The sequence below is a fragment of the Camellia sinensis genome, chromosome 1, assembly GCF_055761805.1.
Source record: "Camellia sinensis isolate YWXY chromosome 1, ASM5576180v1, whole genome shotgun sequence".
Classification (NCBI taxonomy): domain Eukaryota; kingdom Viridiplantae; phylum Streptophyta; class Magnoliopsida; order Ericales; family Theaceae; genus Camellia; species Camellia sinensis.
In genome coordinates this window covers 186,298,859-186,325,774 of record NC_138961.1, presented here as the reverse complement: position 1 = coordinate 186,325,774, position 26,916 = coordinate 186,298,859, and the positions used below count along the sequence as shown (strand labels likewise).

The following is a 26,916-nucleotide window of genomic DNA, read 5'->3' as shown; positions in this document are numbered from 1 at the left end:
CAAATCACACCAAAACAGATCAACAGAATGTGATGACCGGGTGCGTGTAACCGCCTCGTTCCTTTTTTATTTATGTTGAGTTTACCTTTGTTAGAGTGTCGAGTTTAACTTGAAGTCTTGTTAACTGTTTGGGTTTGTTGCATTTGGAAACCTTTCTCAAAATCCTTGTTCTTATTTATTATGGTGTCAAGTTTCACATGTTTTGGGAGGCATGAGGTTGGATCTGGGTTTTTTTCAGTGTAGCTAGTAAAATCTCTAACTAGGAGGCAGGGCGACATGTGCGGGGGCTTGGGTCGCACGTGTGAAAGAGGGGCCGTACGTGCGGGAAGTTAGGCCTCACGTGTGGTGAGGAAGGGAAATTCTGGGTTGGCTACTACATTATATACACGTGCGGCAGGAGGTGAGAGAGAGAGTGCCGCATGTACGGCGACGAGAGACGCATGTGCGGATGGGGGTACCGCACTTACAAAATAAAGCCAGTCTGAAAATTTTGTTTTTTCCTTCTTCTTGGGCTGAGTGTATATCACTTTTTTATCATCCCCCTCTCTCTCTCTCTCTCTCTCTCTCTCTCTAAACACACATTTCTCCTCCTTCTCTCTACTTTTCCTACACCAAACCTCACAAAATCATTGATTTCTCCAAATCCATTAACATTTTGACCATAGTTCCTTGATTAAAGTTAGAGAACTTCTTAAGAGCTACAATTTGTGCGGTGGAGATCAAGTTTCAACACTATTGGTTTTGGAGGGTTTCATCTCATTTCTTCTTCACACTTGAGGTAGAGATTTTCTTAGAGTTATATATATATATATATATATATATTTGCCAGATTATGTTGATTTGGAACTTTTTGGGAAGTTTGGAAACTTTGATGTTGGCTCATGTGTTGTGAATGATTTTTAGGGTGGATTTCCATAATGTTTTTCTAAAAATCCTTGACATTGTGAGTTATATTATTGTAGAGAAGTGTTAGCTTGAAATAATTCTTTCAAAATGAGGAGGAAAACCTAGTTTATGGAAACCCTAGAAATTTGTAAAATTTTAAGAAAATGTGGTGATGCTATGAAATTGATTTTTGATCAATATTATGACAAATGTTGACATGAGAATTAGTGGGAAGCTTGTTGCTCTAAATGTTGATATAGTCATGAAACGATAAAGTTGATGAAAATGAATGAAATGTGGAATGTTGTTGCTCCTCGATAGTGATTGATGAGTATATATGTTTATCTTGTGAAATTTCTTTAGAAAGAGAAATGGGAATGGTGACCAAAATGGGAAAAATTGTATGGAAGAATTGAAAATGGAAGGATATTACTATGTATTGTTATATGTTGCATTAGCACTTCAATTCTTTGGTTATTACGAGTTTTGAATTGAGAATTGAAAATTTTGCATTTAAAAGTGAAATGTTTGTGAAATGAAATTCCGTAGAAGTGTTTTAGGGTAAATACGTTGGTAAGTCCGGATAGGGGGTGTAGAGAAAATTGTTTAAGTTGGCATGAGTGTCCAGGATGAAAGACTGAAAACACAAGCGGATGAGGTACCACGTGCCTTCCGGTAAGCTACCGGTAAAGTGGGGGTTTTTGTAGTGCTAGTTATGCCTACTTGAATACACTAACCCATGAATTACCTGAGTCGTATTTACCGCCCCTTGAACTTGATCTAAAATTATTAAATTGTTAGATCTTCAAGTTTTCATTGAGCATGATGGCTTTCAAAAAAAAAAAAAGATGATAACGTGACTTTCTGTTAAAGGCATGGCATGGCATATGCATATGCATTTCACCGTGTGAGAATTGTATAAAATGTATATACTTTGTTAAGAATTTCCTACTGGGTTTTATGCTTGTCCTATGGGATTTTGTGCAGGAAAAGATGTAGTGATTCTGCCAAACTAAGGGCGTGGATGTGTATGTTGAGAGCACAAGGCTCTAGTTTTGTTGTGATCATATTTTTTGAAAGCCAAGGGCTATATTTGTATGGGTTCGAGCAACCATTTTGTGTAACTGGGCTTAAGCCTTGGACTTTGTAGCCCCTTGGGGGAATTTATTTATTTTGACTGGATGTTTTACATGCTATAGATTCATTCACTAAAGTCATTGAATGTATTATTGCATGTAGAACTATTTTGTAAATCTCATATGATTATGTATTTCAGTGTTGGAGATTCACTTTTATTTATCATAGGGAGCAGTGGTGGACGTATTTATTAGGCATATTTTCTTGGGGCGTTACAACTTGGTATCAAAGCTACCTGGTTTGAATACTTAGGGCTCGTGGGAAGTGGTTGTTTTGCCACAATGGGTTCATTTCGCATGATTAAGAGATGTTGTATATTTTGTGGCTATGTGATAAAATGGTTATATGACTAGATGGGTATGGGGTTGGGCTTTTGGGTTATGATTCGCGCCTATTAAATTTCTTGAGGTCTTATTAGAAGGGTACTTGATCAATACTCGTTCTACTAATAATTCTTGGTATTTCGTGGGGCAAATTTCATCATAAAGGAATAACCAGTATGTGTTTACGTGACTAAGTGCTTATGTGGAGTGAAACTAACTTGTTTATATGGTGGAGAAGTATATATATAAAATTGTTAAGTTTGTGTGCTAAATTGTTTACTTTATTCCTTAATTAGGATGTCAGGAAGAGGTCAAGCCCGTGGTGGTAGAGGCGGGAGACGCGGTAGGCCTCGTTGAGGTGTACATAAAGTATTGGTCCATGAGGTTCCAGTACAAGAGGAAGGGTTTGGCCAAGCTAATGCAGCCGAGCAAGCTGGCCAAGTTAATATAGCTGAGCAAGTAGGGCAAACGGGGGTTCTGGAGCAGGCGGGTCAAGCCGCAATGGGGGCTTTAGCCCAAGAAATGGCATGGGCTTTGAGGGAATCGATGAATTGTTGAGGGCGGAGAACCAAGCCCGAGAAAACGCTGTAGAGACAAGGGTGAGTTTTCTTACTATAAAGTTTTTACAGGCCAAACCAGATAAGTTCCATGGTGGCCCCGAGCCCAAGAAAGTGGATGAGTGGCTCGAGCAAGCGGCGAAGACATTTGAGATGCTTCACATCGATGATAACGAGTTAAGAGTGACTCTAGCGAGTTACTACCTCAAGGGGAATGTGGGCCAATGGTGGAAGTACGCCAAGGTAGAGTAGAGCCAACATGGAAAGCCTTTATGGTTGTTTTCCAAGACAAGTATCTACCTCCCACTGCTAGAGAGAGATTGAGGCAAGAGTTTCAAGACCTCAAGCAACTTAACCTATCTGTGGCCGAGTTTGAGGCAGCCTTAACTAGTTTGTCCCAGTTTACGCCGGAGTTGGTGGCAACGCAAGAGCACCATTGGATAGAATATGAGAAGAGGTTGAGAACTAAAATTTTGTTCAAAGTTGCCAGAAATATGATTCAAAACTACGACTGTCTTGTGGAGGCGGTGGCACATATAGAGATTACTATGCAGGCCGAGCAGGAGAGACTTCAGGGTTCGAGGTCTAGGGGCCAGGAGCCACAGGGAGATTTTAGACCCAGTAAGAAGAACAGGGGCACCTTTTCGTCCCAGTCCCAACCACAGCAGTCTAGATCTACTTTTCCCTTGCCTAGTGCGGGCCCGGGGAAGAATGCATCGGGTAATTTCTCGTGTTTCAAGTGTGGCCAACCGGGTCACAAGGCCTTTTCATGTCCACAAAACGAAGGAGGGCAGCAGATGTTACCACCACCACCACCTAACCGATCTCAGAGTCAATTTCAGAATAGAGGCCAAGGACTTACTTATTTTTAGTGTGGTCAGTCAGGGCATATGAGAAGAGCTTGCCCTCAATTGGGAGGCGCATCTGGCGTATCAGGTTCGAGGCAGACTTAGAGCCACCAGTAGGCTCACTCAGTTCAGATTTCATAAGCTAATCAGGGAGCCACTTCAGCTCAGTCAGTGCAGCAGGCCTATACTCTAAGAGATGAGCAGGTTGATTAGAGGCCACAAGAGTGCGTGTACGCTGTTACTGTGCCAGAGCAGTTACCAGATTCCTCAAGTATGAAAGGTATTTTCATTGTGTGTAATTTCTTGGCTAATGTATTAATAGATACGAGTGCATCACATTTATTTATATCTACTCATTTGCTTCTGCATTGGGGTTAGAAGTGGCATGGTTAGCGTCTCCGCTCAGGGTAGAGTCACCAATTGGGGATACAGTTTATTTAGACCGAGGATGTCGTAGTTGTGAGATAGAGGTTGCCGGGGGCCGACTTCTGTTTGCTTTTGTGTTGCTAGACATGTCAAGTTTTGATGTCATTTTAGGCATGGAGTGGTTATCTTCATACCGTGCTATGATTGATTGTTATCGTCAGAGAGTCACAGTGTGCACCTCAAGTGGTGACTGTTTTTATTTTTTAGGGGACCGAGTTAATAGGGTCTTGTCACTAGTTTTTGACCCTCGTAGTAGGAGCGAGCTTAGTGGTCTTCTTGCGACTCTCTTGGATAGTGAGAGTGACGAGGCTCATGTTGAATTACCAAGGGTAGTTTCTGAATACCCGAATGTCTTTCCCGAGGATCTTACTAGTTTGCCACCCCACCAGGAGATCGAGTTCTCCATTGACTTAGTGCCTGGCACGACACCGATTTCCATGGCACCATAAAGATTAGCACCTGTCGAATTGCATGAGTTGAAGATTCAACTCCAAGAACTTTTAGATAAGGGCTTCATTCACCCTAGTACATCACCTTAGGGAGCGTCGGCTCTATTTGCAAAAAAGAAGGATAGGTCGTTGCAGTTATGTCTTGATTACTACAAGTTGAATCGAGTTACCATTAAGAACAAATATCCGCAACCCAGAATAGATGATTTATTTGACCAACTTAGAGGGTTTCGCTACTTCTCAAAGATAGATTTGAGGTCAGGATACCATTAGTTGAGAGTCCGGGTGGAGGACATCCAGAAAATGACCTTTCGTACGCTTTATGGCCACTATGAATTTCTTGTAATGCCTTTCCATTTAACCAATGCACTCGCTTCCTTTATGGATTTGATGAACCAAATTTTTCGAGAATTCTTAGACCGCTTTGTGGTCATTTTTATGGATGACATCTTGATTTATTCAGCCTCCGAGAAGGAACACAAGACCACTTGCAGTTGGTGCTTGATTTGCTTAGGGAGCACCAATTGTATGCCAAATTTGAGAAATGTGAGTGTTGGTTGACCGAGGTGAAGTTTTTGGGGCATGTGGTGTCAAGAGAATAAGTAACTGTACACTTTTCCAAGATAGATGCCGTGCAGGATTGGGAACAACCTAAAAATATTTTTGAGATCCAGAGTTTCTTGGGATTGGTCGGGTATTATCATTGTTTTGTAAGAGACTTCTCTAGACTAGCCTCACCTTTGACTAGGTTGACAAGGAAATGTGTCAAATTTGTGTGGAGTGAAGCTTGTGAAAAGTCATTCCAAAAACTTAAGGCTAAATTGACCACTGCACCGGTTTTGATAATTTTGGAAAGGGGTATGGGTTATACCGTCTATTGTGATGCATTCTGGGATGGGCTTGGTTGTGCCTTGATGCAAGACGGGAAGGTTGTGGCCTATGGTTCATGACAATTGAAAACTCATGAGAAAAACTACCCCACCCATGATTTAGAATTAGTGGCAGTAATTTTTGCCTTGAAAATTTGGAGACATTATTTGTATGGTGAAAAGTTTGAGATTTTTTCCGATCATAAGAGCCAAAAGTATTTGTTTTCCCAAAAAGACTTGAATTTACGCCAACGGAGGTGGATAGAATTTATGGAGGATTATGATTTTGAATTACACTATCATTCGGGGAAGGCCAATGTAGTGGCCAATGCCTTGAGTTAAAAATCTGTGAGTAGTTTGGCAAGTGTGGTCATTCAGGAATGGGTTATGCTAGGCAATATTGGCAAGTTTGAATTGCATTTGGGTGAGTCCAGTGAGGGTGTTACCTTATTTACTATGATTGCTCAATCTACCTTGATTAGTAAGGTCATAGAGGCACAACAGCAGGACCGTGAGGTAGAGTCAATCCGTGATAGAATTTCCAACAGGAAGGAAGGGAAGGGTTTGAGCATCCACTCGGATCTAAGTGTACGATATCTGGACTGTTTGTTTGTACTGAAATCTTGTAGAGAGGAGGTACTTCGAGAGTGCCATCACTCACGCCTTGCGATACATCCGGGAGGCACCAAAATGTATCATGATCTTAGTCGTCAATTTTGGTGGAGGGGTATGAAATGGGATATCTCTTTATTTGTATCGAAATGTCTTACTTGTCAACAAACGAAAGTCGAACACCAAAGGCCAGTGGGTTTGCTCCAACCCTTACCGATAGTCGAGTGGAAATGGAAGCATGTTACCATGGATTTTGTAGTTGGGCTTCCTAGAACACAGCGTGGCAATGATTCCGTTTGGGTGATTGTTGATAGGTTGACTAAGTCTACACATTTTATTCTGATACGCACCGGTGACTTAGTTGAGTATGTGGTAGAGTTTTACATTAGAGAGATAGTTCGACTTCATGGGGTCCCTGTAACCATTATATCGGATAGAGATCTTCATTTTACTGCCTAATTGTGGCAAAGCCTTGAAGAGGCGTTGGGAACTAAGTTGACCTTTAGCACTGCTTACCACCCTCAAACTGATGGGCAGTCGGAGTGTACCATTCAGATTTTGGAGAACATGCTTAGAGCTTGCGTCCTTGATTTCAAAGGGTCTTGGGAGAGACACTTACTCTTGATTGATTTTGCCTATGACAATAGTTATCAAGCTAGTATTGAGATGGCACCGTTTAAGGCCTTGTATGGCTAACCTTGTAAATCGCCGGTTTGATGGGCCGAGGTGGGTGATGCACTATTGTTGGGTCCGGAGATTATTAGAGAGACAACCGAGAAAGTTGCTCTCATTCAGAAGAGGTTGGCTATGGCTCAAAACCGACAGAAAAGTTATGCTGATAAAAGGAGACGACCTTTATCTTTCGAAGTTGGTGACCACGTGTTCCTTAAAATCTCACCAAGGTAGGGCTTGATGAGATTTGGTAATAGTGGTAAATTGTCTCCAAGGTTCATTCTTTCAAGATCTTGGAGCGAATTGGGGTTGTGGCATACTGGTTAGCCTTACTGCCACTACTTTCGAGGGTTCACAATATGTTTCATGTATCCATGCTTAGAAAGTATGAACCCGACCCTTCTCATGCGCTTGATTGGGTTGATTTGGAGGTAGATGAGGATGCCTCATACGAAGAGCGACCGGTTCAAATTTTAGACACCCAGGAACAAGTGTTGAGGGGAAAGACATACTGTTAGTAAAAGTGTTATGGAGACACCATGGGGTCAAGGAAACGACTTGGGAATGGGAGGCGGAGGTCTACTCCATGTATCCGAACTTGTTTGAAAATGCCTAATTGTTTAATTTGTGATATTCCCTAGTGTTAGAGGGAAATGTGTTACATTGTTAATCACATGTTATTGTGCATGCTGTTATTTTGAACATGTGATTATGGTGATTGTCATAATTGTGGTTGGAAAGTTTCATGCCTACGCTTATCATGAACTGTTGTTAATATTGTGACTAAGGCACTTGGAAACCATGATGGTAATGGTGAATTTTGGTTGAGAATTGATTTTGCAATTTGAGATTATGATAGTGTGGTCTTGATTGCTTGAAGCCCTTTTGTTTGCGTAGTTTAATTTAATTTCGGGGACGAAATTTCCAATGGTGGGGAGGTTGTGATGACCGGGTGTGTATAACCGCCTCATTCCTCTTTGATTTATGTTGGGTTTACCTTGTTAGAGTATCGCGTTTAACTTGAAGTCTTTTTAACTGTTTGGGTTTGTTGCATTTGGAAACCTTTCTCAAAATCCTTGTTCTTATTTATTCCAGTGCCAAGTTTCACATGTCTCAGGAGGCATGAGGTTGGATTCAGGTTTTTTTTTTCAGTGTAGCTAGTAAAATTTTTGATTGGGAGACAAGGCTGTACGTGCGGGGGCTTGGGCTGCACGTGCGGGGGAGGGGCCGCACGTGCAGGAAGTTAGGCTTCACGTGAGGTGAAGAAGGGAAATTCTGGGTTGGCCACTGCATTATATTCACGTACAGAAGGAGGTGCGGGAGAGAGTGCCACACGTGCGGGGGCGAGAGCCGCACGTGCGGATAGGGGTGCCCCACGTATGGGAATGGGTACCGCACGTACGGAATAAAGCTGAGTCTGAAAAATCTATTTTTCCTTCTTCTTAGGCTGAGTGTATATCACTTTTTCATCATCTCTCTCTCTCTCCAAACACACATTTCTCCTCCTTCTCTTTACTTTTCCTACACCAAACCTCACAAAATCATTGATATCTCCAAATCCATTAACATTTTGACCTTAGTTCCTTGATCAAAGTTGGAGAACTTCTCGAGAGCTACATTTTGTGCAGTGAAGATCAAGTTTCAACACTAATGATTTTGGGGGGTTTCATCTCATTTCTTCTTCAAACTTGAGGTAGGGATTTTCTTAGAGTTATATATATATATATATATTGTAAGATTATGTTGATTTGGAATTTTTTGGGAAGTATGGAAACTTTGATGTTGGCTCGTGTGTTGTGAATGATTTTAAGGGTGGATTTCCATAATGTTTTTCTAAAAATCCTTGAGATTGTGAGTTATATTATTGTAGAGAAGTGTTCGCTTGAAATAATTTCTTTCAAAATGAGGAGGAAACCTAGTTTATGGAAACCCTAGAAATTTGGGAAATTTTGAGAAAATGTGGTGATGTTACGAAATTGATTATTGATCAATATTATGACAACTGTTGACATAGAATTACTGGGTTTGGAAGTTTGTTGCTCTAAATGTTGATATAGTCATGAAATGATAAAGTTGATGAAAATGCTCGATAGTGATTGATGAGTATATATGTTTATCTTGTGAAATTTCTTTAGAAAGAGAAATAAGAATGGTGACCAAAATGGGAAAAATTGTGTGGAAGAATTGAAAATGGAAGGATATTACTATGTATTGTTATATGTTGCATTGGCACTTCAATTCATTTGGTTATTACGAGTTTTGAATTGAGAATTGAAAATTTTGCATTTAAAAGAGAAATGTTTGTGAAATGAAATTCCATGGAAGTGTTTTGGGGTAAATATGTTGGTAAGTCCGGATAGGGGGTATAGAGAAGATTGTTTAAGTTGGCCTGAGTGTCTAGAGTGAAAGACCGAAAATACGCGCGGATGAGGTACCGCGTGCCTTCCGGTTAGCTACCAGTAAAGTAGGGGTTTTAATAGTGCTAGTTATGCCTACTTGCTGGCACTAACCCATAGATTACCTGAGTCATATTTACCGCTCCTTGAACTTGATGTAAAATTATTAAATTGTTAGATCTTCAAGTTTTCATTGAGCATGATGGCTTTAAAAAAAAAAAAAAAAAGATGATAACGTGACTTTCTTTTAAAAGCATGGCATGGCATACGCATATGCATTTCACCTTGTGAGAATTGTATAAAATATATATACTTTGTTAAGAATTTCCTACTGGGTTTTATGCCCACCTTATGGGATTTTGTGCAGGAAAAGAAGTGGTGATTCCACCAAACCAAGGGCACGGAGGTGTATGTTGAGAGCACAAGGCTCTAGTTTTGTTGTGATCATATTTTTTTGCAAGCCAAGGGCTATATTTGTATGGGTTCGAGCAACCATTTTATGTAACCAGGCCTAAGCCTTGGACTTTGTAGCCCCTTGAGGGCATTTATTTATTTTGACTGGATGTTTTACATACTATAGATTCATGTACTAAAGCCATTGAATGTATAATTGCATGTAGAACTATTTTGTAAATCTCATATGATTATGTATTTTAGTGTTGCGGATTCACTTTTTTTTTACCGTAAGGAGCAATGGTGGATGTATTTTATTGGGCATATTTTCTTGGGGCATTGCATAAAATACAAGAATGAACAAATAAATAAACAAGAAAAAAAAATTCTTTATGTTTTCTTGCATTTCCTCATCATCCAGTTTGATATCTGGTCAGATCTGACCTAGAAACTAAGAGTAGAGAGAGAGTAGAGAGACAAAAGAGAGAGAGAGAGAGAGTGGTGATAGAAAGGGGGTTGAGACAGCACTGGATCCCATGTTGCCGCGCTATTGCGTCGACAATGCCAATCATACTTGAAAAGAATACAGACAGAGTGTAGGAGAGAGAGATGGGGGAGTAAAGGAGATAGGAGGCGTGAGCGATCTGACAGAATAGTAATCAACTGAGACAAGGGGCTAGGATTAGAGTCTAGAGAAGAAGAAAGAGGAGAGAGAAAAAAGCGTTGTAGGCAGAGAATGAGGCAACGACGTGGGAAGCGAAAAAGGAGGCAACGGCGGGGCAGAGGAAAAGAGAGAGAGAATGAAAGAGTGGGTTTTATTTTACGTTCACCTGTTATAAAATATATATATATATATATATATCATGGAGTAGTTTGGTAATTTACAAAAACTTGTCCTTATGGACAAAGTAGTTTAGAGCAAGGATCTTTAGAGAAAGAAAATCCATAATTGGACTTTTGAGCCAAACGCCCTACAAAATTTTGAAGTACATCACAACAATTATAATCACGTTTTGAATCATGAAAAATGAAAAGAAAAGATCCTTATTTGTTGAAATACAAAATTACATCTTTTATGATTATATTATTGAATTATATGCATCTTTTATTTCATAGAAATTTAAATACTAGTTTCAAACATTGCATGCTAGTCACTCAATTATTTCCTTTCAATATTATTATTTACTAAAAGTGCATATGTTCATGCATATAAAAAAAATTAAAAAAAAAAAGCTAAAGTGAAATTATAAATCAATTATTTGGTGTATATGGGTCCAATGTGGGCTTTTGGGATGGGCCTATGGGTCGAGTTTCAAGTTAGGCCTCAAAACATCCATCAAGCCCACAAGTCCTATCCATCAACCCATGCCCAACCTGTCACGACACAAACCCGCCCCTGTAGGTTTAGCATCGTAACCGGCCAGTAATCCATGGATTACCAAAGGCCTCTTGACAGAATAGCATATAATAAGGGGCTATGGAAGCAACTATACTAAATATAAATGGTCTAATAAGTTGTGACGACATACATGGGACAGGATAATTTAAAACTTGTATAAACATAAGAGTGACGACCAAAAGATGCAGAATTTACATATCCCTCCCATAAGGGTAATATAGGAAAAACCAACCCAACTTAACAAACAAACAGAGTTTAATATGATTACAAAAACAGCCACAAAACAAGACTTCGTCCGGAACCTCCTCGGGAGGCGCAAAGGTTGGCTGACAAAAACTAAACGTAGGCCGTCAACTCTGGCCCTGGTCACGTGCTTGCTCACCTACATACATAATATAAATAGTGAGCAAAAGCCCAGTGAATAATAACGGAGTAAAGGGTTTTAATGAATGAGTCCGTACAGATTCATAAATCATAATTCAGAAATCATAATTCAGTTTCGTATCAAATTCATAATCTTGTCCAGATCATATACATAAATCATAGGTCATGCTTAAGCATACGTGGTACATCCATTAGCGCTAACAGAACAGATAGAGAGCAGATGCAGAACATGTGGGGGTTATAAATAACAAGTTCCATAAAGGAACCTCCGGATTCGGGTAACAGAGAATAAACATGCTGAGCCCCATGATGGAGCCTCTGGTACGAGTATGTAACGCCCTCAAATACGACATGCATTTACATATAAACTAACCACATTCCTTTATTTCATTGAGTTTCATTACATAAGTATTACATGTTAACATCAAAACAAAATGCCCTACAGGCTTACAGCTTTCCAAGTTAACACTTGGTTACAACAAAAGAGTACTAACTCGTTTACACATTAAGCCCTTGGCTTGAAGTTACATGTAATACATCAAAAGTAAAACAACTACACTATGTCGGCCTCTAGCCTCCCAAGCTATGTCCTTGGAGGTAGCATGCATCCTGTACCTGAAAATGATATTCCCATATAGGGTGAGCCACAGCCCAGTAGAAATGCACTAAACCAACCATGGACAATGACTAAAACATTAGCAATTGATAGATGGTCAACACTGATACAATCACATAAATAATATATTTATGTCAACGACTTACAAGTCCCAATTACTTTTCATTTTCCCTTTAACAACAGATAAGCATACTAGCTCGATCATCATTTCCACAGATATGTATAAAAACTATATCTCACATTCAGATAAGCATAAAAACTATATCCACATTCTCAACAGATATGTATAACAACAATATCCACAGATAAGCATACAAGCTGTATCCACACTTCACAAAGATAAGCATATGAGCTCTATCTTCACTTCTCTAGACAAGCATATGAGCTGTGTCTACGGAGTTCATCCCCTATCTCCTCCCAATACCTATCCGGTTTAGAGGTACATCCCCTATCTTCCCCTAAACCGCAGAGTACATCCCCTATCTCCTCCTCTACACATAACGTATACAAACACAATGGTTCTATATACAATCACCCAATACATACAAATAATGTATTCTATCAACCGTCAAGTTCCATGACACATTTCATTGATTAGTTTCAGTTTACCTAATCATCATGCATTGTCTACAACAATCACGACTAGCCTCCACCGATAGCCCAAAGCAGTTATTTCTAAAACAGAAAATAAATGCACAAATGGATATTCAATCAACATTTCATTTCTTCATTCTTCTCAATTAATTATCCCAATTAATTAAACAATGTAGTTAGGGCAATTCCCATAATTAACATTTCAACCCTTAGGTCCCATTTTCATCAATGATTCAACAATCATTCCATTCTTTTCATGCCAAACATGCATCTAGGTTTATTATGAATAAAACCCCAACTTTTGTAAAATTACACAAAAGTCCCAAACTTTCACAAAATTACCAAACCAAGCCCAACATCTCAAAATACCAAAATTTAAAGACAAAACCCATAGAGAGGAGTAGGATATCCCTACCTCAAATTCGGAGTCCCAAAGGAGAAGACGACAAAACCCAACGTGCTCCAAAACCCGAGATTTTCAGATTAAAAAGAAGCCCTCGACGATCAACAACTTTTTTGTAAAGGCCAAAGGTGAGTAAATCACTCCTACTAGATCAAAACCTAGAGAGAAGGTAGAGTCTAGAGTGAGAGGCTCAACAATGGTGATTTTGGAAAAGTAAGAGAGAGAAGAGAAAGTGAAAAAGTGATTTGAAAAGTCACAATTTCGGGACTTTAACCCAGGTCTCCGCTCGAGCGTAAAACACCCCGCTCGAGCGTCCACTCACAGAATTCCGCTCGAGCGGCCAACCGCCCGCTCGAGCGCAGAATGCACTCGCCCAGCACTTTTGCAGAACCAGGACTCCGCTCGAGCTCCCAACCATACGCTCGAGCGGCCACTCACACAGATCCGCTCGAGCGGCCAACTCCACGCTCGAGCGTACAACACTGCACAACAAATACTGGATGGGTGTATTACCCGCTCGAGCGCCAACACCTCCGCTCGAGCGTACAAGCCAAAAATCTGGGCAACTAGTTTTGGTTTCTAAACTCAACCAACCTGAAACAAATCCGCCCAACACATCCTATAACTCAAATACGAAGTAAAAGGATGTAAACAAAATAATAAACAACTACCAACATCCACGGACACATGTCCGGATCACGGTATAACAAGGGTAAACCCGGGATCGCTATAAGTAACAGAGTGCAGACATATTAAGTTCCATAATGGAACCTCTGATATCGGGTAACAGCTAACACATATCACATGATGCTAAGGATGCCGCGAGTACATGTCAGAAATTGGACATTCATTCATTGTACAGACATATCATCTTATAAAATAGATCTTAATTCATCATACAGAAAATAAATAAAGTTGAATATAACTTTACTAAGTTATTACTCACAGTTGGCTTCGAGGCAGACAGACAGAGTAGACTAGTCAAACGGTATACGGCACGTGACCTACATGACACATAACAGATACACACCTGAAACACACGTTCGAATTGTACATAACTTATTTCGTTTGTTCTTAGTGCATTTCTAGCCTTTAATCCTCATTATGGAGTCTTAAACATGGCCTAGGAATGCCTAGGATGGAATGAGGATGCAAAAATGTATTGGAAAACATTTTCAAAACTTGCTAGAAATAAGGTCCACGCTTGAGCGTGTCTTTCCCGGCTCGAGCGGGCATGAAGACAATGAATATCTGCTCAAGCGTGACTTCCCCCGCTCGAGTGGACTGCAAACTATTGAAAAAGTACTGGTTGCATGTTTTTCACACTCGACGGACGCTCGATCACCGCTCGAGCGTGAGACTCAGACCCTTGCTTGAGCGCGGATTCCCTCGCTCAAGCGAACTGCAAAACATATGAACTTCTGGGTATATGCATTTTACGCTCAAGCGTGACTCTCGACGCTCGAGCGGAAGTGCATGTACTCAAAGTGCATGCTCGAGCGTGAAGTCCCCCGCTCGAGCGTTCACGCTCGAGTGTGGATTAAATTTCTAGAATTTCCAGATTTGATCACCAAGCTCAAATTCAACTTTTGAAGCATCAAATCTCATTTTTCTGGGCCAAAACTTGAGGAAATACATGAAAACTCACAAAACAACATGTTTAAAGGATCATAACAAGAAATCATGGCCCAAAAGCATGCCAATTGTGCAAAATTCAACTTGAAGCTCAAGATTAACTCATGAACATAACATGCATGAACTTTCCTTGAATTCCACTATTCCAAAGCGTGATTAAACTTGATAAATTGATGGAAAACATGGTGAATCCTCAAAATGCAACTGAGATGAGCACATGCATGAAAGAAATCTTTGAAATTATGCTCAATTTGTGAGAAAATGTACATGTATGCATGGCATGGCCCAATTCTAGTACAATTCCTATATGAATACACTTCGTTCACTAATAATCTTGTTGAATTCAACTCAATTACTCAATGAAGAGCTTAGTCTCTTACCTAGAGGCTTCAATCTACAAAAATTAAGGTTGAGGCTTTACAAATCTTCTTCAATTATCAACAATTCTTAGCACCTCCTTGAGTTTGAGCTCAATCTCCAAATCTTGAACCAATTCCTCTACTCTCACTCTCTCTCTCTCTCTCTCTCCCTCTCACGTTTTTGGGTCTTGGGGCTCAAAGTTGTATGAACTCAATATGTGTTCAAGTGGAAGAAAAAAGTGAGTGGGAATGCAAGTGGTCAATGAGGCCACTAAGGCCTTAATTAGGCTTAAACAAAATTGAAATTAACTTGGGCCAAAATAAAAATCTAATTTAATTGTTCCAAATCAAATTTTAATTAAACTTACCATAAAATCCTATAAATCCTAATTACCATATAAATCAAGTCAATTTCGTAATCGGATGCCGATAAGGCCTTCAATTCGCAAACCGAAGTTCAAGCAAGAACAGATGTTCCTATGCCCAACAGATATAGACACAACCAATGTAACACACACATGCAGTTTAATTCAGAATTTCACCTTAATTGCTAATTAGGCATAATTAATCATGGATTAACATTAATCAGAGGTCGGGGTTGTTACAGTCTTTCCCCCTTAAAAGAGTTTGGTCCTCCAAACTCGGATTACCTTCATTTTGGAAAAACATTGGGTCTAACGGAAATAGTTTAGGATATCTTTTCATCATGTCCTTTTCTGTCTCCCAGGTTGCATAAGTTCCTCAATGATTCTGCCAATCAACTTTTACTAGTGGTATTTCCTTGTTCCTCAGTCGTTTGATCCGGCGGTTTACAACCTGAATTGGTCTTTCTTCGTAAGTATAATCATCTTTCAAAAGCACATGTGTTGGCTCAATGACATGGAGTGGATCTCTCAAATACTCTCGAAGCATCAATACATGAAATACTTTGTGCATATGCTCCATTACCGGAGGTAAGGCTACCCGATAGGTTACTGAATTGATCTTTTCAAGGATTTCATATAGTCCAACATATCTTGGGGCCAATTTGCCCTTAACACCAAACCGAGTTTGACCCTTCATCGGGGTCACCTTTATGAACACATGGTTCCCAACTTCATATTCCCTATCTCTTCTTCAGACATCAGCATAGCTCTTCTGCCGACTCTGTGCAGTTTTCAAACGCTGTTGGATCAGTTTCACCTTCTCGGTTGTTTCTTGCACAAGTTCTGGTCCCAACAAAGGTCTATCACCTACCTTAGCCCAACATATCGGAGAACGACATTTTGTTCCATACAAAGCTTCGTAAGGAGCCATTCCAATGCTTGAATGGTAACTATTGTTGTACACAAATTCAACTAATGGCAAATAGGTCTCCCAACTTCCTTGGAAATCTAATACACACATTCTAAGCATATCTTCTAGAGTTTGATTGGTTCGTTAAGTTTGTCCATCTGTCTGTGGGTGATAGGCACTACTCAACCTTAGTTCTGTCCCCAAAGATTGTTGCAAACTCTGCCAAAATCTTGTCACAAACTTTGAATACCTGTTAGATACAATAGATACTGGTACCCTATGTAATCTCACAATTTCATTCATATACGTGTTAGCTAGCTTGTCTACATTGTAAATAGTCTTGACAGGCAGAAAATGGACAGACTTAGTTAAACGATCTACAATGACCCAAATAGAGTCCATACCTCGGGAAGAGTAAGGCAATCCCACTATGAAATCCATGGTTATGTGCTCCCATTTCTATTCCGGTATTGGGAGTGGTTGTAGCAAACCAGTGGGTCATTGATGTTTAGCTTTAACCTGTTGGCAATGTAGACATCTAGCCACAAAATCTGCAATACTCTTTGTCATTCCAAGCCACCAAAAATTCTGTTTCAAATTATTATACATTTTCGTATTCCCTGGATGCATAGCAAATTTAGTGTTGTGGGCTTCGGACATAACACGTTTTCTCAAGTCATAACAATCAGGTACACAAAGACGGTTCTGAAATTTCAGCACATCATTCTCAAACACAAATCCCGGCCTCGGCTTCGAATCAAATCCTCTATGATCTTTTTCAAGTACTCATCTTCACATTGTTTCTGTTTGATTTCTTCAATAATTGTAGATTGAGTGAAAATAGCAGCTAAAATCCCACCTTGCTCTCGTAAAACAATTTCAATCCCATTCTGTTCCAGGTCATCTAACAATTCTTTTTGATTGGACAGCAAACATGACAAATTTGCAATGGATTTTTGGCTCAAGGCATCTGCCACGGTATTTGCCTTCCCCGGATGATACAGAATCTATAGATCGTAGTCTTTAATCAATTCTAGCCACCTTCTTTGTCTCAGTTCAATTCCTTTTGGGTAAAGAAATATTTGAGGCTCTTATGATCTGTATACACTTCACAAGTTACCCCATACAAGTAGTAATGCCAGATTTTCAAAGCAAACACCACTGCTGCCAATTCAAGATCATGTGTTGGGTAATTCTTTTCATGAGGTTGGAGTTGTTGAGAAGCATAGGCAATCGCTTTTCCATTTTGCATCAACACACACCCCAAACCTTTGTAGGAAGTATCACTGTAAATTTGAAACCCATCAGTACCATTGGGCAAAGTTAAAATTGGTGCAGTCACTAACCTGGTTTTTAACTCTTGAAAGGCTGCCTCTCTTTGTTCGTTTCAATCAAATGACACATTTTTCTAAGTTAACTGGGTCAATGGCATGGCAAGTTTGGAAAAGTCCATCACAAATCTCCTGTAGTAACCTGCAAGTCCCAGGAAACTTCTAACCTCTGTCACATTTATCGATTTAGGCCAGTCCACAATAGCTTCAATTTTTCTGAGGGTCAATAGAAACACTAGAATTCACATTTGGATAATGTAGCGTATAATTTCTTTTCTCTCAAGGTCTGCAGAGCAATTCTCAAGTGATTCTCACGTTCTTCCCTGCTTTTGGAGTAAATTAGGATATCATCAATAAACACAACAATAAATTCATCCAGAAATGATTTAAACACTCTGTTCATAAGGTCCATAAAGACAGTAGGTGCATTGGTAACCCCAAATGGCATTACTAAAAATTCATAATGTCCATATCTAGTTCTGAATGCAGTTTTCTCTATGTCTTCAGCCTTAACTTTTAATTGGTGATACCCAGATCTGAGGTCAAGTTTGGAAAATACTTGGGCTCCCTGAAGTTGGTCAAACAAGTCATCTATTCGGGGCAGAGGGTATTTGTTCTTGATAGTTACTTTGTTCAGTTCCCAATAGTCTATACATAACCTCAAAGATCCATCCTTCTTTTTGACAAACAGGACTGGAGCACCCCAAGGTGACGTGCTCGGACGGATGAATTTCTTGTTCAGCAGTTCCTGAAGTTGAGTTTTTAATTCTTTTAGTTCTGAGGTAGACATTTTATAGGGGGTCTTGGAAATAGGTTGTGTTCCCGGAAACACCTCAATAATGAATTCAATTTCTCTATCAACTAAGTCCCCGGGTAAGTCTTTCAGAAACACATCGGGAAATTCATAAGCAACAGGGATAGTTTCTACATTAACACCGTCAAATGATGCAGTCAGTATATAACAAAAGTAACCCCTACATCCCTTCATATGCAGTTTTACAGTTTTCATAGCCGAAAACAGATATGGGGGAGGAACTACCCCATTCCTAGTAAAAATAAATTCAGGCATACCCGGTGGTCTAAACACAATAGATTTACTTGCACAGTCAATGGTAGCATAGTATTTAGTCAACCAGTCCATTCCTAAAATACAATCAAAATGATCAATGTTCAAGGGCAATAAGTCAACATATAATATCATATCGCCAATCATAATATCACATGCTGGATAAACATGGGCACACATCATAGAACCCCAAGACGGTGTAGATATAGATAACACATATGTCATAAGTTCTAATGGTCTAGTCCATTTCCGAGAGAAAGCATGCGATACAAAGGAATGTGTAGAACCAGAATCTATCAATACACATGCATTTTGAGAACATATAGGAAGTATACCTGACACCACAGTATCGGTGTTCTGTATGTCACCGGGCACTAAGGCGAACACTCGACCTTGTCTTAGAGGTTCTTTCCCAGTATTAGCCTTTGCATTTGTTTAGACTGTAGAAGCGGACCCAGCTGAACTCACCATAGGACGGCTAGTATCCTCAGACCCAAGTGGGTAATCTTTAACTACATGACCTGTCTTGCCACAAAGGAAACAAGCACCGGATGCTCTGTAGCACACACCCCTATGCCTTCTTCCACAATCAGAACAAACCGGAATAGACCCACTGCTCTGACTCGAGCTGCTTGTAGTCCCCGTATTCTGCTTCTTACTTACATGAGACCGGCCTCTTCTAAAACTATACCCAGACCTTTTTCCTTTCCAATCAGTTGTTGTAGCTGCTAGGGCTTTACTTTGTTTCATAGCGGCTATGGTGGCTTCCGCCATTAAGGATCTGTCTAAAATTTCCACATAAGTAGGCAATTTCAATATGCCTACCCGATCAAACACTTCTAAATCCAGTCCACCTTCAAATTTCCGCGCTTTCTTGTAATCAGTATCCACCATATGTGGTGCAAACCATGCTAGTTCAGTGAATTTGGCTTCATACTCAGCTACAGACATTCTTCCCTGTTTAAGTTCTTGAAACTCTGACACTTTCCGATCCCTGAAACATTGGGGAAAATATTTATCATAGAAGATTGCATTAAACTGTGCCCACGTCATATTCCCATTATTGCTTCGAATTAGTAACCACCACCTTCGGGCTTCATCTTTCAGAGTATAGGTGGCTAGGAGGACTTTCTGGACTTCAGAATAAGGAAACACTTCAAATAGCTTTTCCATTTCAAGTAACCACGTCTCTGCTTTCAACGGTTCAATTCCACCAAGGAATGTCGATGGTTTCATCTTCATGAATTTCTGTGTCAAGTTGATGATGTCATTATTATCTGCTTCGGCTTGTGCCAGCGGAGGTAGAGGGGGCAAAGGCAGTTGTCTTTGCTGTTGTGTCATAGCTTCAATCAGTGCTGCAAGCATTTGTTCCATTCGGCTCATGCGAGCCTCTGAAGATTCACTTACATCATTTTCCCATGCATTCTTCATGTTGCTATAGAGACATCAAATGATAATAAACATAGGAATAATCTTATTCGTTTCTTTCAATTCATTTGCTCAAATTTATATTCAATTTTCATATCCATTTGGATTAGCACACACTCACACATGTAGATGGAATGCCCCTAATTCTTACTAGGACATCCTAAGCTCATATGGACCAGTGTGTGCGGTAGAACACGTGCTCTGATACCACTCTGTCACGACCCAAACCCGCCCCTGTAGGTTTAGCATCGTAACCGGCCAGTAATCCTTGGATTACCAAAGGCCTCTTGACAGAATAGCATATAATAAGGGGCTGCGGAAGTAAATATACAAAATATAAATGGTCCAATGAGCTGTGATGACATACAAGGGACAGGATAAATTAAAACTTGTATAAACATAAGAGTGACGACCAAAAGATGCAGAATTTACATATCCCTCCCATAAGGGTAATATAGGAAAAACTAACCCAACTTAACAAACAAACAGAGTTTAATATGATTACAAAAACAGCCACAAAACAAGACTTCGTTCGAAACCTCCTCGGGAGACGCAAAGGTTGGCTGACAAAAACTAAAAGTAGGCCATCAACTCTGGCCCTGGTCATGTGCTTGCTCACCTACATACATAATATAAATAGTGAGCGGAAGCCCAGCGAATAATAACGGAGTAAACGGTTTTAATGAATGAGTCCGTACAGATTCAGAAATCATAATTCAGTTTCGTATCAAATTCATAATCTTGTCCAGATCATATACAAAAATCATAAGTCATGCTTAAGCATACGTGGTATATCCATTAGCGCTAACAGAACAAATATAGAGCAGATGTAGAACATGTGGGGGTTATAAATAACCAGCTCCATAAAGGAACCTCCAGATCCGGGTAACAGAGAATAAACATGCTGAGCCCCATTATGGAGCCTCCGGTACGGGTAACAGAGTGCAGACATATTAAGTTCCATAATGGAACCTCCGATACTGGGTAACAGCTAACACATATCACATGATGCTAAGGATGCCGCGAGTACATGTCAGAAATTGGACATTCATTCATTGTACAGACATATCATCTTAGAAAATAGATCTTAATTCGTCATACAGAAAATAAATAAAGTTGAATATAACTTTACTAAGTTATTACTCACAGTTGGCTTCGAGGCAGACAGACGGAGCATACTAGCCAAACGGTATACGGCACGTGACCTACATGACACATAACAGATACACACCTGAAACACACGTTTGAATTGTACATAACTTATTTCATTTGTTCTTAGTGCGTTTCTAGCCTTTAATCCTCATTATGGAGTCTTAAGCATGGCCTAGGAATGCCTAGGATGGAATGAGGATGCAAAAATGTATTGGAAAACATTTTTCAAAACTTGCTGGAAATAAGGTCCATGCTCGAGCGTGTCTTTCCCCGCTCGAGCGGGCATGCAAACAATGAATATCCGCTCGAGCGTGACTTCCCCAGCTCAAGCGGACTGCAAACTTTTGAAAAAGTACTGGTTGCATGTTTTCACGCTCGACGGATGCTCGATCACCACTCCAGCATGAGACTCAGACCCTCGCTCGAGCGCGGATTCCCTCGCTTGAGCGGACTGCAAAACATATGAACTTCTGGGTATATGCATTTCACGCTCGAGCGTGACTCTTGACGCTCAAGCAGAAGTGCATGTACTCAGAGTGCACGCTCAAGTGTGAAGTCCCCCGCTCGAGCATGGATCAAATTCTGAAATTTCCAGATTTGATCACCAAGCTCAGATTCAACTTTTGAAGCATCAAATCTCATTTTTTTGGGCCAAAACTTGAGGAAATACATGAAAACTCACAAAACAACATGTTTAAAAGTCATAACAAGAAATCATGGCCCAAAAGCTTGCCAATTGTGCAAAATTCAACTTGAAGCTCAAGATTAACTCATGAACATAACATGCATGAACTTTCCTTGAATTCCACTATTCCAAAGCGTGATTAAACTTGATAAATTGATGGAAAACATGGTGAATCCTCAAAATGCAACTGAGATGAGCACATGCATGAAAGAAATCTTTGAAATTATGCTCAATTTGTGAGAAAATATACATTCATGCATGGTATGGCCTAATTCTAGTACAATTCCTATATGAATACACTTAGTTCACTAATAATCTTGTTGAATCCAACTCAATTACTAAATGAAGAGCTTAGTCTCTTACCTAGAGGCTTCAATCTACAAAATTAAGGTTGAGGCTTTACAAATCTTCTTCAATTATCAACAATTCTTAGCACCTCCTTGAGTTTGAGCTCAATCTCCAAATCTTGAACCAATTCCTCTACTCTCACTCTCTCTCTCTCACGTTTTTGGGTCTTGGGGCTCAAAGTTGTATGAACTCAATATGTATTGAAGTGGAAGAAAAGAGTGAGTGGGAATGCAAGTGGTCGATGAGGCCACTAAGGCCTTAATTAGGCTTAAACAAAATTGAAATTAACTAGGGCCAAAATAAAAATCTAATTTAATCATTCCAAATCAACTTTTAATTAAACTTACCATAAAATCCTATAAATCCTAATTAGCATATAAATCAAGTCAATTTCATAATCGGATGCTGATAAGGCCATCAATTCGCAAATCGAAGTTCAAGCAAGAACAGATCTTCCTACGCCCAATAGATATAGACGCAACCAATGTAACACACACATGCAGTTTAATTCAGAATTTCACCTTAATTGCTAATTAGGCATAATTAATCATGGATTAACATTAATCAGAGGTCGGGGTTGTTACACAGCCCATATATTTTAGGGTTCAGTTGAGTCAGGCCATCTTTGAGCCAATGTTATGACGAAACTAATTAGAAGATTTCAATTAACAAAAGTTCGATGGTCCATTTCCTTCTCCTAGCTATTGATATGAGAGCCTAAAGAAAGATGGGCAAATTACTTGAAAGTCCTATTTAAGAGAGGATAAGTGTATTTAGTCCCACAACCTTTTGAATACTCTCAAAAGTCCACTATATATTTTTTATCTTCATTCTTCTTTGTGCATTTGTTTTTCTCTACCTCTTTCTCTTCATGATTTTCGGTGACCGTCGATCATACCTTACTTCTTCTCTTTCTCTTTCTAATATATAGTCACCAGTGATTGACAACCATCATTGCTTGGGGTTCACCGGCAACCACTGACTATTGACTCTTTACTTCACTCTAATTGACGGTGAAAGAAATGAGTTTCGGCGAAGCAAATGAGTAGATATACTCAGATCTACATCAGATCTGAGTAAATCTACATGAGATCCAACTAGATCTAAACCAAAAATAGTTGTTGGAGTACAATATTCTCTCTATATCTATTTCTCTCTTTTAATTTCTCAATTTTTTTACCTTTTCTCTACTACATATTTCTATTTTCCTGTTTTAATGGAGAAAATTTTCAAGTTCTGAACAATTTGTTTTTAAGTTTTAGTTACAGGCGGTGAATACTGTAAAATTTTATAGTTTCGGTTTTTTTGTTGCTAAAATGAATCATGCTTTAAAACTGTCAAATTTTATAGTTTCATAACATTCTTTAGAACTATAAAATTTTGCAGTTTCATAACATGTTTTTCAGTTTGATTAATAAGGATAAATGCTTAATAGCATCATGCTTGTTATAGTTTCAAAACATACATTTCAATTTGATCAATATTAGAGATTATTTGTTTAAATACTACAAAAATTAAAAAAATAATATATACTTTTCCCATTGTTGTTTGTTGTTTTTATTTTTATTTTTTTTTCCCATTTAGTTTATTAATATTTAGCACATTTTGCTATGTTTTTTCCACTATAATTTTTCCATTTATTCTTTTTTCTCCCGACAATATTCTGGACATCCCGGTGAGTCTCCGATGATGTTCTTGATGTTCAATGAATATTCTGGATATTCTGACGACTCCCAGTGACGTTCAAAACACTTTAGAGAAATTCCAACAATACTCCGGTGACTTTCCGGTGAGTTCCCGGTGAGGTTGAATATTTCAGCAAGTCTCTAGTGACCGTTTGACGGAAAATCAGCAGTGGTGGGATGTAGCAACGTTTTTAAAGTTACAAAAAAAAAAAAAAAAGATTTTTTGGTAACAATTAAAAATATGTAGGACTAATTGGTTTAAGTGTTTTGTTTTGGTGTAACGCCCTCAAAATAATAACATTAAACCCATCAGATAAGACATGCATTTACATATAAACTAACCGCATTCCTTTCATTCATTAGAATTCCAAGACATAAGTATTACATGTTAACCTCATAACAAAATGCCCTACGGGCTTACAGCTTTCCAAGTTAACACTTGGTTACAACAAAGAGTTCTAACTCGTTTACACATTAAGCCCTTGGCTTGAAATTACATGTAATACATCAAAAGTAAAACGACAAAACTATGCCCGCCACTAGCCTCCCAGCTATGTCCTTGGAGGTGGCATGCTTCCTGTACCTGAAAATGATATTCCCATATAGGGTGAGCCACAGCCCAGTAGAAATACACTAAACCAACCATGGACAATGACTAAAACATTAGCAATTGATAGTTGGTCAACACTGATACAATCACATAAATTACATATTTATGTCAATGACTTACAAGTCCCAATTACTTTTCATTTTCCCTTTTTCAACAGATAAGCATGCTAGCTCTATCATCATTTCCACAGATATGTATAAAAACTATATCTCACATTCAGATAAGCATAAAAGCTATATCCACATTCTCAACAGATATGTATATCAACAATATCCACAGATAAGCATACAAGCTGTATCCACACTCTACAACAGATATGTATATCAACAATATCCACAGATAAGCATACAAGCTGTATCCACACTTCACTTCACAAAGATAAGCATATGAGCTCTATCTTCACTTCTCTAGACAAGCATATGAGCTCTGTCTACGGAGTACATCCCCTATCTCCTCCAAATACCTATCCGGTTTAGAGGTACATCCCCTATCTTCCCCTAAACCGCGGAGTACATCCCCTATCTCCTCCTCTACACATAACGTATATAAACACATTGGTTCTATATACAATCACACAATACACACAATTAATGTATTCTATCAACCGTCAAGTTCCATGACACATTCCATTGATTAGTTTCCGTTTACCTAATCATCATGCATTGTCTACAACAATCTCGACTATCCTCCACCGATAGCCCAAAGCAGTTATTTCTAAAACAGAAAATAAATGCACAAATGGATATTCAATCAACATTTCATTTCCTCATTTCTCACCAATTAATTATCCCAATTAATTAAACAATGTAATTAGGCCATTTTCCATAATTACCATTTCAGCCCTTAGGTCCCATTTTCATCAATGATTCAACAATCATTCTATTTTTTCTATGCCAAACATGCATCTAGGTTTATTATGAATAAAACCCCAACTTTTGTAAAATTACACAAAAGCCCCAAACTTTCACAAAATTACCAAACCAAGCCCAACATCTCAAAATACCAAAATTTAAAGACAAAACCCATAGAGAGGAGTAGGATATCCCTACCTCGAAGTTTTAGCCCAAAAGGAGATGAAGACTCCAAGATCAACTTGCTCCAAATCCAAACTTTTTCAGATTAAATCGAAGCTCTCAACGCCCTCTATCTTTTTAACAAAGGCCCTAGGCTAGATTCACACCCTAGGGAGATCAAATCTTAGAGAGAGTGCAAGTTTAGAGAGAGAGAGTGTCGAATTTAGGTTTTGCTCAAAGAAAGGGACTGAAAAAGTGATGTTTAAGACGCTGCTGTCCGCTGATATAAAACACCCTCGCTCGAGCGAAGGATTGGTCGCTCGAGCGACCAGACACAGAAAACTCTCGCTCGAGCCAAGAAGTCCTCGATCGAGCGAAGAAAAACCCAGACCGCTCGAGCCACGAAAAGCTCGCTCGAGCCAGAAACTACAACTCTCAGGTCCAGAACCGGGGCAACACTACTCTCGCTCGAGCGACAAACTCCTCGCTCGAGCGAAGGACCAAAAATCTGGGCAGCAACACTAGGCTCCCAAGCACAACCAACCTGTAACAAACCTGCCCAACACATCCCATAATTCAAAATACAAAGTAAAGAGGATGCAAACTAGGAAATAAACAACTACCAACATCCACGGACACATGTCCGGATCACTGTACAACAAGGGTAAACCCGGGATCGCTATAACCTCCCCCCCTTAAAGAATTTCGCCCCCGAAATTAAGCACAAGTTTTCAAAAACAGGTTTTCCTCCATTTTAAACAATGTTACAATTTAACATTCAACAATTCGACCCATTACCGGTCATCCCATCCCTTTAACAAGAGACATATCACAAACATATGTATTATTAACATGCACTAACATTATGCACTAACTTTCCAATGTCAACAATATACTTAACACATATAATGTTACATTCAACTTCCATATGAGGCAAGTTCCAAAACATACTTCCAATAACCAAAACAGTTTCAATGTTTCACAACTTAAGACATATATAAAAGCTCTTAAGTTCAACAAAATGTAAAATTTAAATACAAAATTACATATCAATAAACAAGTCCGGATATTTCTCTCGGACTTCCAACTCACGTTCCCAAGTGGCTTCCTCCACTCCGTGATGTTTCCACAAGACTTTCACCCAAGGAATGGTCTTGCCACGCAGGACCTGATCCCGCCTATCCAAGACCCGAACCGGTCTCTCCTCATACGAGGCATCCTCATCTACCTCTAAATCAGTCCAATCCAGCACATGTGATGGATCTGGTTCATACTTCCGAAGCATACTCACATGAAACACGTCATGCACTCCGGACAACTGCGGCGGTAAGGCTAAACGATAAGCAACCTCACCTATCCTCTCAAG

The 26,916-nt window shown here is 39.4% G+C and overlaps 2 protein-coding genes across 2 annotated transcripts; one reads left to right on the top strand and one right to left on the bottom strand.

The window, feature by feature from the left end:
• The first annotated feature begins 3,174 nt into the window (after nt 1-3,174).
• Nucleotides 3,175-3,774, top strand: LOC145821525 (uncharacterized). Its single transcript, XM_082918049.1, has one exon. It carries the CDS (start codon nt 3,175-3,177, stop codon nt 3,772-3,774), a length of 600 nt encoding a protein of 199 aa, XP_082774175.1.
• A 13,171-nt stretch (nt 3,775-16,945) lies between these two features.
• LOC114280153 (uncharacterized) lies at nt 16,946-19,871 on the bottom strand. Its single transcript, XM_082918043.1, has 4 exons — nt 19,098-19,871; nt 18,223-18,545; nt 17,706-17,779; nt 16,946-17,145 (listed from the first exon to the last, which is right to left on the bottom strand). Exons 1-4 carry the CDS (start codon nt 19,869-19,871, stop codon nt 16,946-16,948), a joined length of 1,371 nt encoding a protein of 456 aa, XP_082774169.1.
• Nucleotides 19,872-26,916: the final 7,045 nt, after the last annotated feature.

Coding starts and splice junctions, on each gene's coding strand:
- LOC114280153 (XM_082918043.1), bottom strand. CDS start 19,871: ATGAAGATGAAACCATCGACATTCCTTGGTGGAATTGAACCGTTGAAA. Junction 18,546..19,097: donor AGGATACTAGCCGTCCTATG/GTGAGTTCAGCT, acceptor CTGCATATGAAG/GGATGTAGGGGTTACTTTTG. Junction 17,780..18,222: donor AAGAAGGATGGATCTTTGAG/GTTATGTATAGA, acceptor ATTGACCCTCAG/AAAAATTGAAGCTATTGTGG.
- LOC145821525 (XM_082918049.1), top strand. CDS start 3,175: ATGGTTGTTTTCCAAGACAAGTATCTACCTCCCACTGCTAGAGAGAGA.